Source organism: Neoarius graeffei, chromosome 19, assembly GCF_027579695.1.
Source record: "Neoarius graeffei isolate fNeoGra1 chromosome 19, fNeoGra1.pri, whole genome shotgun sequence".
Taxonomy (NCBI): Eukaryota; Metazoa; Chordata; class Actinopteri; order Siluriformes; family Ariidae; genus Neoarius; species Neoarius graeffei.
The window spans coordinates 35,063,087-35,080,816 of NC_083587.1; the positions used below are offsets into that span (position 1 = coordinate 35,063,087).

At 39.9% G+C, this 17,730-nt stretch overlaps 1 protein-coding gene across 1 annotated transcript in view; it reads left to right on the forward strand.

The window, feature by feature from the left end:
- The first annotated feature begins 2,875 nt into the window (after positions 1-2,875).
- ek1 (eph-like kinase 1) overlaps positions 2,876-17,730 on the forward strand; it is a 206,055-nt gene continuing 191,200 nt past the window's right edge. The window contains exon 1 of the mRNA XM_060900022.1: positions 2,876-2,963. Coding sequence (XP_060756005.1) covers positions 2,876-2,963 — 88 coding nt within the window. The remainder of the gene's footprint in view (positions 2,964-17,730) is intronic.

Below are 17,730 nucleotides of genomic sequence, written 5' to 3' on the forward strand. Positions count from 1 at the left end.
CTTTCATAAGTTATAATTCTGGGCAGTAGGGAGGTGTAGTGGTTAGCACTGTTGCCACACAGCAAAAACGTTCTGGGTTTGAGCCCCGTGGCCGACGGGAACCTTTCTGTGTGGAGAAATGTTCTCCCTGTGTCTGTGTGGGTTTCCTCCGGGTGCTCTGGTTTCTCCCACAGTCCAAAGACATGCAGGTTAGGCTAATCGGTGGCTCTAAATTGACCGTAGGTGTGAATGTGAGTGTGAACGGTTGTTTGTCTCTATGTATTAGGGCTGTGATGATCTGGAGACTTGTCCAGGGTGTACCCCATCTCTCACCCATAGTCAGCTGGGATAGACTCCAGCTTGCCCATGACCCTGCACAGGATAGGTGGTTACAGATAATGGATGGAATTTGTAATTCTACCTCACTTATGGTGACAAAGCGATTGGCCACCAAGTCGCTCGAGGTAATTATCAAGGTGATAATTAAGACTATCTATTCTAAAATTTTTGCTTACCTAAATAATTGGTGGTCTGTTATCAAAATTGCCAAGTCATTTAAAGCATGTAGATATAAATATCAGGAGGAAATGAAAGCTGAAATTCTGATCTATCATCTCATATTTTTGATAAGTGAAGACCAAATGTCTTCAGTGTGTCGTGAAAACAAAATAATTGATCTTACTATTGCAAGACTTTTGGAGGGGACTATATCATCTCATGGGTTCAAAATATTAAAGCTATACGGCCTTTCAATTTCATAAAAATGGTGAAATTTAGTTCCCTCTGAAATTTGGTCATTGTGATATGTGTATTTCTGCAATATCTCAAACCCCCCCCCCCAAAAAAAAGAAAACAAGCAAGTCCTTCTGTGGCTGGGAAGATATTTAATTTGAGGGGATTCCCTAGCAAATAATGTGCATGAAATCGCTCACTTTGTGTAATCAAGTAGACAGAGGAAGTCCAGTGTGCACATGCATAGGTTGGTTTACCTGTTTCTTCTTCTTTTCCTTCTTCTCTTGGGTTTTATGGCAGCTGGCATCCGCAGTGTTGCATTACTGCCATCTACAGGTTTACCTTGACCGTGCACTGACAGTTAAATCATTCTGTCGCTAAACGAACAGCTGATCACACCAAGGTGCTCACTGACCACTGATATTTATTAGTTTGGTCCTGTGTTTCCTTTCCTTCGCAACATAATGCATTTTCTTCTCACTTTCTGTTACTGTAGTCAGTCTTTCATGTTTCATCTGCATCCTCCATTCTATCCTGTTTCAAATTTGTATCCAACAATGCCTTGAGTGAACGGGGAAAGCCCACCATGTGATGCATGATGTAGTATCTTGAATTGGGTCATGATGAAGCAAGAAATAATAGCGGAGATTTTTCGGGCACGTGGCCCTAAATTCATCCATCCATCCATCCATCCATCCATCCATTATTTGTAGCCGCTTATCCTGTGCAGGGTTGCAGGCAAGCTGGAGCCTATCCCAGCTGACTATGGGTGAGAGGCAGGGTACACCCTGGACAAGTCGCCAGGTTATCGCAGGGCTGACACATAGAGACAAACAACCATTCATATTCACACCTACGGTCAATTTAGAGCCACCGATTAGCCTAACCTGCATGCCTTTGGACTGTGGGAGAAACCAGAGCACCCAGAGGAAACCCACGCAGACGTGGGGAGAATGTGCCAACTCCACACAGAAAGGCCCTTGTCGGCCACTGGGCTCAAACCCAGGACCTTCTTGCTGTGAAGCGACAGTGCTAACCACTACACCACCATGCTGCCCCTTTCGGTCCACTAAACAAAAATAATTGGGTGTTGGGGAAAATTATTTTTATGACCTACACTTGAAAAATCTGAAAGGCAGTCTACCTTTAAGTCATGGCCACACCTTGACTTAAAATAACCACCATGTTTCCTCATGGGTGGCACGGTGGTGTAGTGTTTAGCATTGTCACCTCAGGTTTTGGGTTCAAGCCCAGTGGCCAGTGAGGGCCTTTCTGTGTGGAATTGGCATGTTCTCCCCATGTCTGCGTGGGTTTCCGTTACAGTCCAAAGACATGCAGGTTAGGTTAATTGGTGGCTCTAAATTGACCGTAGGTGTGAATGGTTGTTTGTCTCTGTGTCAGCCCTGTGATGATCTGGCGACTTGTCCAAGGTGTACCCCGCCTCTCGCCCATAGTCAGCTGGGATGGTTCCAGCTTGCCTGCAACCCTGTAGAACAGGATAAGTGGCTACAGATAATGGATGGATATACAGTCATTTGCTCACTGGTACTTATGAACTTAACTAAGAACAACCTTAGGTGTAATTTTATACATTTAATTCGAGTATATTCACTGCTCAGTCAGTGATGAACATTTAATAATAATAATAATAACAACAACAACAACAAGCCCGGGCGGCACGGTGGTGTAGTGGTTAGCGCTATCGCCTCACCGCAAGAAGGTCCGGGTTCGAACCCCGTGGCCGGCGAGGGCCTTTCTGTGCGGAGTTTGCATGTTCTCCCCGTGTCCGCGTGGGTTTCCTCCGGGTGCTCCGGTTTCATCCAAAGTCATGCAGTTAGGTTAACTGGTGACTCTAAATTGACCGTAGGTGTGAATGTGAATGGTTGTCTGTGTCTATGTGTCAGCCCTGTGATGACCTGGCGACTTGTCCAGGGTGTACCCCGCCTTTCGCCCGTAGTCAGCTGGGATAGGCTCCAGCTTGCCTGTGACCCTGTAGAACAGGATAAAGCGGCTACAGATAATGACATGAGATGAAAAACAAGTCCCGCCCAATTCAATTTGATTGACAGGACGCGCTCCTGACGGATCCTCCTTCCAGCTCGCGCTCTCCTTACAGCTTCATACAAACCAAGTTTGCGCACCGGGATGCGCGAGCAGCCTGAACATGGCTCTCTGCCGGATTTTCTCATCCCTTTTTCTTTTTCACACTTTACTAGACTGTCAAGCACTGAGAAACTATCCGGATAATGAAGGTAGGCTTTAGATCAGTTAGTCTATTGTTCCCATGTTTTTATTACATTTGTATGCGCGCGCGTTTGGTGGCTGATAATGGTTATTGCACTTCACTCTCTTTTAGAATCCGACTGAAGTATCACACCGAGTCAGATGTATACATATGGCAGTTAAAGAAATATGAAGAATAATATTTTACTGGTTTAAAGTGACAATTGTGTATCCTCTTCAACATTCATACATTTAGTGGCTGAATCTATTCTTTACTTGTTTTCCAGCTGGGAAACAACAGGAGGATCCGTATGAATAGATAAATCCATAAGAGAGATAAAGTCATGGACTAAGAGAATTATGAAATGTAGCCTGTGTGAAAGACGTAACTGTAACATCTGCAGAAAAGAAACTAACCCCTTCTGGGATGTGACTGCTGAAGTGCTGCTCATATCCAGTCTACAGTAAAGAAGCGCACGCGCTGTCGCAGCTATTTTAATTGCTCTTTTATTTTGCTTTTCTTTTGAAAGTTTTTTTTTAGAGATAATTAAAATCTCTAAGATAGGGGAGAGCGGGTTGACTTGGGACAAGTTTTCAGCTTTATTTGTACATTGTGTGAAATTCTTTGCAGGTCGCATCACATTCACATTGCATTAGAGAGTATTTACTATACCTCTTACAACAACATGAGTTTCTCAGTTTCTCACATAAACTGGCCTTCAGACTTCACGTTTTCTGTCATTATCTTTTTGCAGGGAGACATGAGACATTGAAAAGAGATGTAGAACAAAAAATAAAAAACCTAGGCCTATGTTTTAACTTTTATTTATTATCCAAACTTGTAACATATGAACTGGATGAACACACAATGGTGCTATAGAAAAAAAAGTCAGTTTACCCAAAACCTGACGAGACAAAAGAGTTCCATTCTCAAGAAGGAATTAAATAAGTTTAATTTCATTTAATTGTTACTTAAATTTAATAAATAATGCTATACATGTTTACTCTAGGCCAGGGGTTCTCAACCTTTTCTGCTTTACAGCCCACCTATTCATACTTGTAACAAGTTAAGGCCCATTAAAAAAGCTCCCCAGTTATTTTTGGCTCATCTATTCTACTAGAATCTAATAATTTATTGTAAAGTGTATTAATGGAATGCAATATTACTCCCTGTTACAGATGGGAGCCCAGGAATTAAATAAACACAATAAAAACATATATTTTTTAAATGTAGGTATTGTATTTAAACTGTATGGATGTGCCAGGGGGCGGCACGGTGGTGTAGTGGTTAGCACTGTCGCCTCACAGCAAGAAGGTCCTGGGTTCAAGTCCAGCGGCTGGCGAGGGCCTTTCTGTGTGGAGTTTGCATGTTCTCCCTGTGTTCTTCCAGGTGCTCCGGTTTCCCCCACAGTCCAAAGACATGCAGGTTAGGTTAATTGGAAGCTCTAAATTGACCGTGAGTGTGAATGGTTGTTTGTCTCTGTCTCAGCCCTGCGATGACCTGGCGACTTGTCCAGGGTGTACCCCACCTCTCGCCCGTAGTCAGCTGGGATAGGCTCCAGCTTGCCTGTGACCCTGTAGAACAGGATAAGCGGCTACAGATGATGGATGGATGGATGTGCCAGAAGCCAAACCTTGCATGCAGGGCATTTTCAGTCAAAAGGGATTAAAGATTTTAAAGGTTGTTTTTAAGATAAATAAAGTCATTAATTCATTCATTATGAGTTGGAAAATTATCCATCCATTGAGTTCCCCAACATCTCAAACTACCTGGTGCTGCAGACATTGTTCTACATAGACAAACAGAATAAATCCTGGAAGAGCATGGAGGCATTTTAATATGTGGCTGGGTTAAAGACCTGGGGATCAGGACACTGCAAGATAAATCCTGTATCATTTTTGCTTGGGTAAGGAGGAATTTTTGTCCATGTCTTTGAGATGGTTGCTAGGACGCTACAAGTTTTAGTATCAGGTATAAACAAACTACAGCTGCTCGATTTTCAATCCTCCCTGCTCTTCTCTTCCAGCAGGCATCATGCAGGGTTCACAGATCCATATGATTTACCCACAAATGTATTTATATATTCTGCCTACTGCGCATGCTGTGTGTATGTGTGTGTGCTCTCTCTCTCTCTTTCTGTGTGTGTGTGTGTGTGTGTGTGTGTGTGTGTGTGTGTGTGTGTGTGTGTGTGTGCGCGCGCGCGCGCTCGCATGCATGTGCAGGTTAAATGCAGAGGAGGAATGTGACAAAAATAAAGACTTGTTCTTCTTAAGTTACCCACAAATTTATTTATTCGACTTGAAAAGTGTACGGCAAACCAGCTTGGGACACTACGGCATCCTGAACTATTTACCGTAGTATTTGACTTCAAACTTGAAAAAAATCTGCAGTCCACTAGATGGTGCTTCAGAGCCCACTAATGGGCCATGGCCCAGTGGTTGAGAAACACTCCTCTAGGCTATGTGCTTTAATTCTGAACAAATCCCAAATTCACCAGCGTACATTACACCAGAGAATGGAGGTGGATTTCGAAGTAGAAAATACAAGTTTTGATTGACAAAAATATTTAACCGCACACACCTTGCTGCAGTGTCCAGCTTTGTGGCTCCAAAGGAAGTAGGTTACTCTAAGGGGAAACATCTAACTTCTAATGCAATCTAAAACCCGATTAGTCGAAATTAATTTATGGGATGCAAACTATCCCAAGTCTCCCCATCCCAAGTTTTATCTGTGTCTATTGCACTTCTATAAAAAATAGGTTTTCCTATTTCAAAACATTGACCAAACTGACATTTTCTTAATGGTAACCTGAAGTTAATGGTATGGCTACTCATTTTAGTATTATTCCACAGCACTGTTGAATTCTTCAGTATGATTAGTCAGAAGGTATTGATTAATTTTCTATAACAGCAGCTCTGACAGGAGTGCTAGCTGTGATTCACAATACAGCTTTAATGCTCTCTTTCAAATACATTCTTATTTTGATAGTAATATGTAATTCTCAAAGACTTGTATGGTGAATGCTCTTCAATTATCTAGGCCTTATAATAAGTGGATTAACATGCTGGTATTTAACTTAGATGAATATCTAAACGTAGCTATCATCTTCTGGAAGGACACATTTATTTAGCAGTTAAGGAAGGAATCTTGGGAGTTGTCACTTTGTAACATTCAGTAAGTTTTCCATAAGAGGACTTTCTGCTTTCCGGTTTCTTGGTCTGTACTGTACATGACAAGCCTTATAGGGAGAGAAAAGAGGCTGGTGAGGGAACGACTGTAAAAAGCTGTTATAATGTAAGTACCTAACCTGTCTTGCAGACATTCTGTTACAGTTAGAAGTGTGACGTGTCATTCTTTAAAAACTTAAAATTGTAATCATTGGCAACTTGTTGTCGTATAAGAGGGATAATGTGCTTTGAGACAAGCTGTAATTGGAAAACAGTCAACTTTTAGTGTTTTGCGTCTTTTACATCTGGTATGTCAGCTATATTAATACACCTTATTTGTGAATAATAATAATAATAATAATAATAATAATAATAATAGCCATGATAGGTGGCATGGTGGTGCAGTGGTTAGCACTGTCACCTCAAAGCAAGAAGGTTCTAAGTTTGAACCTCTTGGCCAACTGAGGCTTTTCTGTGCTGTAGTTTGCATGTTCTCCCTGTGTCTGTGTGGGTTTCCTCCAGGTGCTCTGGTTTCCTCCGACAGTCCAAAGACATGCAGATTAAGTCAACTGGCTACTCTAAATTGCCTGTGAATGGTTATTTGTCTCTGTATTAACCCTGCGAAAGATTAGCGACCTGTCCAGGGTGTACCCTGCCTCTCACCCAAAGTCAACTGCCTCCATCTTCCACAGCGACCCTGACGGATAAGCAGTATAGATCTTGGATGGATAATAATAAAAATTTCCCCTTGATATTTCTGGTACTATAGTCATATCTTACACCAGTTTGCTTCTCTCTTACTAAATCAATTAATAAATATCTAAATAAGCTGATTTTGCCTGAACGTTTAAATGTTTACAGACAATTTTATAATAGGCCAATATGAATGTTTAAGAATTAAGGATGTGACGGGAGCTTTATCATGAGATTTCTTGAACTATAAATGTTTAATAAGCTCTAACTGCATTTTGTAATCCAATTTCCTATAATTATGTCAGCGCGTAGTGTAGGTTCGGGTTCATTAGCAAATCAGCATCAGTTGTGCAGCTTGCAGTCCTTGTAATAAACAGCAGGTGTGACCCTGGAGGTCGTGTGTGTGTGTGTGTGTGTGTGTGTGTGTGTGTGTGTGTGTGTGTGTGTGTGTGTGTGTGTGAGAGAGACCTTATCTTCTGGGGTATTTCTTCAGTGTTTATGTTACTTTGTTTGATTGATTACTGTCATAAACGTACACAGGAGATGTTTCATTTTGGCTTTCTTAAGGGCCAACATCAAGAACCGATGAATTTGAAACATGTAAACATTGGGATAAAGTGGGAATGAGTATTGGGGCAACGCACTACCTTCCATGTGCATTATTGTGCCACCACTGTAAACATATTTTTAATTCTGGGTATTTATGTGCCTTGTAATCTCAGAAATGCTTCTATCATGTATTGCCTAATGTTGTTTCAGAAATCTAAGTATCCTAAAGCAATTATGCACTTAATGAAAACTTTTTAGTTATATTGGTCTGGTGGATTACAAAGTGGTTTAAATGTATTGATCTAGTATATTATTAATATAGCTGTATAGCATTAACTTATGGAACCAGCTCCTGCATGTTCAATATAGCATCCATATATTAGATTATTCTGTCAAAGCAGATAATAATAGCCTAATTTATAATCTAATCTAATTTATATTGCACATTTAAATTTTGAATCCAAAACCTCACAGTCTTCTGAAATGTATTTTTACAATTTTATTTATTTAAAATGTTATGTAACATTATAATAAATGCAGTTCAGTTATATACATATTTAGTATAAATACACAGGTGATTATAGAAAATCGCATGCACTGATTGGTCGAGAAATTCGGACTATTTCTCGATAATCACCTTGGCAAAATGGCGGCCAGTCGCTTTGTCAGCGGAAGTGAGGAAGAATTACAAATTATGAAAGAAAATGTTATTCCTAAAAGTACTAAAGATGCTATATAGTCCAAAACTATTCAAATGTAAGGTGGAATTATGATTTATTTTATCTGTTTCAAAACAAAGTATTTTATGTGATTCAGCATAGATAAGTGACACAACTCTGCGGTGCGACTTTATTACATTTGCATGCCACTTTTAAAGTTTAAAAAAAAATTTTTTTCAATATTATTTAATTTTTTTAAATAATCACCTGTGTATTTATACTAAAGCAATTATGGCTCAGGCTCAGTGAATATCAGTGAATAATAACCTCAACTTCATCTCGGTTATTATTCGCTGATATTATTCACCAATATTCCCTGAGCCTGAGGTAAATATTTGTGAAATATATGTTAAACACAGCAAGCATGGTTAGCAAGCAATACCCCAATTTTAGAATACCGTAAAATACCAAATAATAGCCGAGTTCCAATTAACCGCCGAGTTCCCTTTAACGGCCGGGTGTACGCGTGTGTTGTGACAAATAAAGGCCGGTTCCGAATACTCGCCGGGGTCTAAAAAAAAAAAAAAAAGCGTCCGAACGTTCTATCTAGAATCTTGAGGCCCAGCACTTTTCTGGTTTTCTGGTGTTTAAACGATTTTGCATTGCATAGTTTTCTACCGAAACAATATGAATGAATGAATGAATGAATGAATGAATGAATGAAATTATTTCTATAATACTGTTTACAACATTTTGTTACGTGATAATAAACATGCCATTTCAATGTTATAATCTTGGTCTACCGTAATATTTCTTGAGGAATGCAACTCCGTAACTTTTGACAGATGTCTTAGCCACCCCTTTGGGTATACCCAACGAAAGCCAGCGTGTGTGGTGACATTGAGGACTGCGGGTTTCCAAGGTTGGACTGCTGCTTCTGTTAAACGACCTAAATTGCCGAATGCATGCGTCAAAGCACACACTGAGTTTTATTAAAGACCTTATACCATTTCACTTGCCCTTACCCATTCGGATCTGGAAGACGCTTTACAAAAAAGGTGAGAGCGTTCTAACATGCATTTCAGTCTGCTCGCGGCCAATCTAATCCAAGGGGCCTTTTCAACAAGTAATCTGTCGTGCAAGTTGGGCAGAAGCACGCGTCAGGCAGGCAACATGTAGGCCTACAAGTCAGTAACCTATTCAACTAACTTTCATCCGAACTTTAAGTTTTCTACGGGGTCGAGCCACCGTACCAACTCACTCGGGGAATAGGCTCATATCGGCCAAATAGGGAGACGTCTTGGAGAGAAACGTGAGAATGCAAGATGACAGTATGTAGCCACTGCAGGTCACTTATTTTTCAGCATAAGAAAAAACCCTTTGGTTTGACACTTCGCACCCTAATTATGTTGCTTCAACGTCGCGCCCTCCATGCAATTTCAGATTGACAGACATCGCGAAGCGCAAAGGGTGGAGGCTGCATGGGTGAGGGTGATAGCAAGTGACCATAACTTTGCAGAGTAATTAAATCACAGTGCTGCGCACAGACAATGGTGTGGTTTCTTGATTATTTTGTAAAGCATGCGCTTAACTAGTCATTAACAGGAAAAGGTGTGTGATTTATCCTTTATCCACCCCGACTGTGCCATGCGAAGATGCATTCTGCGTCTTCAAAATTCCCCGAAGTCGGCACCGTGCTATCTGTAATCTAACTCGAAACAAACTGTAAGTTATACTGGTTAAAAGTAGGCCTATCTGAGAATGATTTTTTCCCCGTTTTGAGGTAGATTTTGGGGAAGGTATTTGTGAAGAAGGAATTAATCGCCTGTTCCAAATAGCCGCCTAGTCTCTAATACGCGCCGGGTCTCTTACGTGATTGAGACAAATAATCGCCCGGGCTATTATTTGGTATTTTACGGTATAATGTTCAAACCTTTATTTAAAAAATGGAGAAACTGGGCAAGTACAGGCAGAACATGTGGTGGAAGATCTCAAAAACTGTCTGCATCTTAAAGGTCATTTCCTCATGGGACAGAAAGAGATCCAGTCAGGGTTTGTTTAGTGTCTGGCAGAGTCATCTGGCACCAGAATTAATGCTTCAGGGACAAGAAGAAGAAATTTCACAAGAAATGAAATATAGAGCACAATGTGGACAGGGAACTATTATTTTTGTAGGAAGATAAAGCAAAATATATCGTAATGCACTAAAGACCATGCAACAATGTGCAACAACCTGAGATTTATGGAAGGATGGGGCCAAGGTTTTGGGCTAGTGAGAATACTCTTAGAACATCACAAGCAATTGCTGTAACCAATAGTTTTATTTCTATTAATGCCATTTCCAGCAAATAAAAAGTTGCTATTAAGATATAATGCTTTAGCATCATTTTCATGGACCGAAACCTTCTGCAGCGTACTGTATATATCTGTATCTGGACAACAACAAAAGATTTCTTTATAATTGGCTTTTGTCTTGGCATACAGTAATTCCAATTTAAATGCATCCTTTATCTATGCTACATTATACATGAGGGGAATCAGACATAGGAAAGCTGTTTAAATGACTCAATTTGTGCATAGAGGCATTGCCCCATATCTTCATGAGACCTTTCGGTTCCTTGTCTTCGGCTGCTCACTCTCAGTAGCTCTCTTTTTGTAAGTGTTCCTACTGTGTTTGAAGAGGCCTTCTTCACGCTAGTTGTGCTCACTACTTGGCACTGTAGTAGAGAAATTAGCATGAGAAAAAGTCTTCTTTTATGCTCTGGTTGGATGCCATGGTGAAGAAAGATCCGGGTCTCCTTGCTCTCACTCTGCTATTATTTTCTGATCTGAGATCTTGAGAAGCATGAACCAGCTGCTTTTGTTCAAGAGTGTTAATGAAGTCGCTTAATTGGCTCAATCTGTGGTCTTAATTCTACCACTTGGTCTTTCAGAGGCAATCATTTTCTCAGCCAAGTAGTCTGGGGATAAATAAAGTTTTGTTCATGGGCTTACATGTATTTATTTCCATGAAACCTCTTGGGGTTCAACGGTACACAAAATTCAAATTCAATACAATACATCATGGATATGTTGGTATCTCAAGACGATACATTTTTGAGACAGCAAAAACAAACATTACTTGCCTTAGGTTTCTTTTTCACTTGATTAAAAATGCAACATTATGAAAGGATAATAACTGAAACGTAATAATGACAGTGTTTGTGTGATTGAGTCTTCCTTTCTGCAGCATGTAACAACATAACGGTGTATTAGTTGTGTATTAGAATGTACCAAAATGACATTAAATATCGAAGATTTCAATGGTCTCACTCACAAATGGGGTGTCTGAAGCACATGGCTTTGCTTATCCTGCTCTTAGTTCATTGTTCTGTCAGTCACATCGCTTTCTGTAGCCCTAGATGTGTTTTTGAATCCTACATTCTCTTCCATGGAATATGAACTTCCCAATCTCTGCAGTGATTTCTTTAGCATGGATTGGCTGCTGGAACATTGTGTGTGTGTGTGTGTTTTCATCTGGCTTTAGAGACCGACACAGAAAGGTGAAGTTGGACATGTTTGGGATTAGTACTCAACCCTGTATTTGGCTGATACGTCAAGCATTAAAACTTCAGTCCACAACTTCACTAATGAGCATCATAACATCCCAGGAAACCAAAGTGCTCCCATACACCAGACCTTAAGGTTGCTATGTGTAAACATTTCTAAGAATTTTAGTTTAAAACATCTCATCTCATTATCTCTAGCCACTTTATCCTTCTACAGGGTCGCAGGCAAGCTGGAGCCTATCCCAGCTGACTACGGGCGAAAGGCGGGGTACACCCTGGACAAGTCGCCAGGTCATCACAGGGCTGACACATAGACACAGACAACCATTCACACTCACATTCACACCTACGGTCAATTTAGAGTCACCAGTTAACCTAACCTGCATGTCTTTGGACTGTGGGGGAAACCGGAGCACCCGGAGGAAACCCACGCGGACAACATGCAAACTCCGCACAGAAAGGCCCTCGCCGGTCCCGGGGCTCGAACCCAGGACCTTCTTGCTGTGAGGCGACAGCACTAACCACTACACCACCGTGCCGCCAGTTTAAAACATTTAAAAATAAATAAATAAATAAATAAACAGAATGTGAAAATGTAACAGCTTTGACGTTATGTCAAATACATCTATTTACTGTATTGCAGAGATATTTACTGAACTTAGATCAATTTTTTTTATCCCCCACTGGCCGAAAGGCCAGAAGGGGGATTATGTCGTGGCGATTTCCGTCTGTCTGTCTGTCCGTCCCGGGAAGGGTGCTCACCTTCTGAAATCAACTCCTCTTACAGTTTTTGGAGGAATTTCACGAAACTTGGCAGGATTCTTTGTTATATGTCAATAATATGCATATTGTAATTTTGTCAAATTGGATCACATTTTTTTACCAGAGTAACACCCCTTGATTAACAAAATTATTGTTTGACAGTTTCATGAGTGTGTGTTTTCCTTCTGAAATCAACTCCTGTCACAATTTGTGGAGGAATTTCATGAAACTTGGCAAAAGGCATCGTTATATATTGGTAGTATGCATATTGTTATTTTATTCAATTCAGTCGCATTTTACCTGAGTTATGGCCCTCGATTAACAACCTTCTACTTTCACAATTTCATGAAGGTGTGTTTGCCTTCTGACACCAACTCCTCTCACAATTTTTGGACGAATTTCTCGAAGCTTGACAAAAGGCCTTGTTATATGACGGTAATACACATATTGCGATTTAATTTCGTTTGTGAAAATTTTACCAGAGTTTTGACCCTTGATTAAATAACTTCTACTTTGATAATTTCATGAGGATGTACGTTCTTCTGAAATCAACTCCTCTCACAATTTGTGGAGGAATTTCACCAAACTTGGCAAAAGGCTTTGTTCTATGACAGTTATATGCATATTGAAATTTTGTTTACTTTGGGCAAGTTTTACCAGAGTTATGCCCTTGATTATTAACAAACTTGTACTTTGGCAATTTCGTCAAGATGTATTTGCTTTCTGAAATCAACTTCCCTCATAATTTATATTATCCCCTGCTGGCTGAAAGGCCTGAAGGGGGATTATGTCGTGGCGATGTCCGTCTGTCCATCCATCTGTCCCGGGAAGGGTAATCACTTTCTGAAATCAACTCCTTTCACAGTTTTTGGAGAAATTTCCCGAAACTTGACAGGATTCTTTGTTATATGTTGGTAATATGCATATTGCAATTTCGTTCAGTTCAGTCGCCTTTTTCCAGAGTTATGCCATAGTTGCCAGCGAGGGATATTGTGCTCTCAGAGCACTCTTGTTGATACTGAGAGTGACACTGTCATGATGCACGGAGTAGAAACATGCATCGGGACTAAAATACTATTATGTAACTATATATTATGTAACTATTATGTATTACAAAAAAAAAACATAATACAATCTGACTATTATGAATGTTGCCTTTTTGATCAAATTAAAGTTTATTAATCGAATGAGATTTTCACTCCTAAACTCTGTGGCAGGTGGAACTTTTACAAGGTTTAACGTTGACCCAACATCAGAATGGCTGCTGCTACAGTAGGGTTACATGTTGAAGTAATGAGCTGACATTTAATAAAGCTTTTCCAATCGGGAAAAGTTTATGCAGTGGTAAAATTATAGTTAATTACACCATATTAAAGTTGCATTTTTCTCCTTCCCTTTCCTTGCAATGGACTGAATATCATGAATTTTTATGGAGAGTTGAGTCAAACATGAAAATATGAGCTGAATCAGAGCCGTGTCTCTGGTTCACGGTGGCGTCCACTGTCTACTTGTGCATTTTGTAGCCTCATGCTGCACCAAAGCCTCTTTCTGCTTGCTGTTATTAGGTGTTTCTTGGACATTGATTTGGATTGGTTTTGGCAAATCATAAAGCTTCCCTTTGGTGAATCCATCGATTGATTGGCTAAACACATTGAACTTTTGCCGCACTCCAAGCATCCTGCACTGTGTGAATGCGACAGAGCATTCCACTGAAATTAACAGAATGGAGCAGAATGAAGTGGACAAAAACCATAAAGAATTGGATTAACTATAACAAACAGAATTGAAGGTATTGAGTTATAAGTGAGCTTTCATCTACTCAGAGGTTGGGGAACCTGTGAAAGCTTTAGTCACAGGGCTCAAATTTCTTGGAGGATTCATGTTTGGTTTGTTGATTTTTCATTAGAACAGGGAGGGAAATGAAATTCCTGTGTCTGTTAGTTTATTACACAAGCCTAATCCTCTGAAAACTATAAAGCACCCTCCAATATTCACTCCGTGTGTCTCCACCCTGCTATGTCCTTCACACACTTCACACATTTCACAATATTAAAACAACTTTTATCTCTTCCATTATGCACTCAGTCATCACTTATTTAGTTACACTCGCTTTTCAAAATGTTTTCATCAGATTGTACATGTTTGCATTACACTACAGGCATTTAACAGACACTCTTATCCAGAGTGACATGCAACAGGACCCTGACATACCCACAGCCCAGAGAGCAGTTGGGTGTTAGGTGCCTTGATCAAGGCTTGTCCAGGGAATCAAACTGGTGACCTTTTAGTCCCAAACCTGCTTCTCTAACCATTAGGCCGTGGCTTCCCCATTGAAAAAAAAAAAATCTATAGTTGAAAAAAAAAATCTATAAATGCTATTCAATTTTTAAACTAATATGAAGGAAGAACACAGTTTTCATAATTTGACAAATGCATCCTACAGCCTGTGATACACCGAAACACTGTGCATGTAGACAAAAAAAAAAACCCAAAAATCTCACCAAGATAACCAGGCAGCACTGAGGACTGAGTTTGTAGAAAAGCATGTTTGTCAGATGAAGTGGAACAAACTGGATGCCTCCATGTTCATCTTCATATAACAAGACATTAGCCTGCTAACTGTGATAAGTGATGTATATTTTCCTTGTCAAACAGCAAACTGTATAGTCGATATTTTAGATTTAGCAAGCAAATATATCTGTATGTTGACTGATCTAAAATTAATACTTGTGTATCCAGTATAACTCATTTAAAAATAAGAAGTGTTTACTTTTTGTGCTGTGAGCAGCTGTATTGATTTGACATCACTCAGTAAACGGGAAGGAACTCAGAGTTGAGAAGACTATCCCAAAATGATGTGTAGGAATTTCAAGTCAGCGTGGTGTTTTCTTTGGCTTTTACAAGTTGGAGTTTGGGAATTACAAGTTGCAACTTCAAGTTAAACTTAGCATTAGTTTAACCATTTACTAACGCTATTCCTTACGACAAGAACAGCCCTTGAGGGGAAAGAAATTATTGATGCGATGGCATTTTATATCATGAAAAACATGGTGCCCATCGATAGCAAATAGTGCAAACAATAGTTTTTTAAATGTCCTTTATTTAATATCCTTCATTTAAAAGAACAAATGTTTGCACTGGTTGCTATAGATGGTGTTGTTACTATTTTTGCACATTCACATTTTCCAAAATCCATTCTAATTACAAAAAAAAATGTTTGAAATAAATTGCTATTTTTAATACATTTAAAAAGTATTTTTTATTTTTACATTATCACCCAGCCCTAGATTCAGGTACATTTTTAAAGGCATACAATTACTGAATGAACTGGCAGTGTCTTGGTAGTGGGATATTACAGGCTCTTGCCCTAGTCTGTACACTGCCTGGTCAAAAAAAACAAAAACAAAAACAAACAAACATACAAAAAAACCCATCCCATCATGCACGCTAATATTTTGCTGGACCACCTTTAGCATTGTTTATGGTGCACATTAGCCATGGCAACTTTATGCAATGTCACAATATTTATTTCCATCCAGAGTTGCATTAATTTTTCACCAAGATCTTGTATTGATGACCAGAGAGTCGAACCACTCCGTAAAGTCTTCTCCACTTTCAGTGGGGTTAAGGTAATGACTCTGTGGTGGCCATTTTATGTGTAAAAATGATTCGTCATGCTCCCTGAACCACTTTTTCAAAATTCGAGCCCTAATTTTATGCCTGTGCCATCAGGGAAGAAAAAAAAATCCATTGATGGATAATATGGTCATTCAGTACATTCAGGTAGTCAGCTGGCTTAATTTTATTGTCACATAATGTTGCTGAGTGTAGACCTGACCAACTGAAGCAATCCCAGATCATAACACTGCCTCCAGAGGCTTGTACAGTGGTCACTATGCATGATGGCTGCATTGCTTCATGCGCTTCCCTTCTTACCCTGATGTGCCCATCGCTCTGGTATAGGGTAACTCTGGACTCATCAGACCACATGACTTTTTTCCATTGCTCCAGAGTCCAATTTTTATGCTCCCTAACAAATTGAAGCCTTTTCTTCTGGTTAGCCTCATTGACTAATGGTTTTCTTATGGTCACACAGCTGTTTAGTCTCAATCCTGTAGGTTCTTGTGGCATTGTGTGTATGGAAATGTGCTTTCTTTCACTATTAAACATAGCTATGAGTTCTACTGTCAGTGTTTTATGATTTGACTTCACAAAGCGTTTAAGTGATCTCTGATCATGGTCAGTCAGAAGTTTATTCTGATCATATTTCTTCCTTGAAGTTGATGTTTCACCACAATTCTTCCATTTTTTAAGAGTGCAATGACCAGTTCTTAACGCTTATTTCCTTAGTAGTTTTCTTTTCACAGAAGATATCTTTTCCACGACCATGGGATACATCTTCTGAACACGATTGTTTCAGAAACGAGAAGCTACTCACTGCATCAGTTAGGGTTGAAAGAATTGTTGCCAGCTGAATCCCATTAAACACAACAGTAATTATCCAATCCAAGGATCTTAAGTATTTCCTTATTTAAACCAAAATGGTGCCTTTTTTTTTTTTTTTTTTTTTGCACAGGCATTGTATTTGTCCACAGTGTCTTTGGAGTTATAAGCACTGTGTAAGCCAAGCCAAGAAGCTTTTATTTGTCACACGTACACTCAAGCACAGACTTAAGCACACAGTGAAATTTAACCTCTGCATTTAACCCATCTGAAGCAGTGAATGCACACAAGTGAGCAATGAGCACACACACTAGGGTGGCCAGACGTCCGGCTTTAGGCCGGACCGTCCGTCTTTTCAATGTCTTGTCCGGCGTCCGGCGCAGCATCAAGCCGGACGCACATTTGTCCTCCTTTTAGAGACGATGAGCGGAATTATATAATATCGACTTGCCAGACTGGAAGAGCAGAGTTCTAGAATAACGTTTTGTAAGGAAACTGCAGATCTGTGCTGCACACTAGTAATCTACAATAAAGAGTCTATGGCTCGATGTTTTTTGGCATGCAATGCGAACTCCGCGCCGCGAGGCGTTACGTTCTAGAACGCGTTGTGCTCTATCCTTTGATGATCTTCCTGGCGTGTGCCTAGTGCCCTGCCCCCCTGGCCCTGGCTGGGACTTGGAAACACGAGTCTGTCCGGTAGACCAGCTGCTCACAACTTAACTTGTTAGGATATGGATGACAGTGCAAATGCACATCTACTATATCTACCTTAAGTTTAATTTCAGTGGTTTGTTACTCCACAATGTTTTTAATAAATACAAATATGGTGTTCTAGCCAATTAAGAGCTAATACATGAATTATAATAAATACTATGAATGCTTTAAAACGTTTTATAATGTTGCTGGTTATGTTGCCTATTTGTTCTTTGAGAATCTACAAATGTTGTGCTTTTTGGTACTCAGCACCTTAAGTT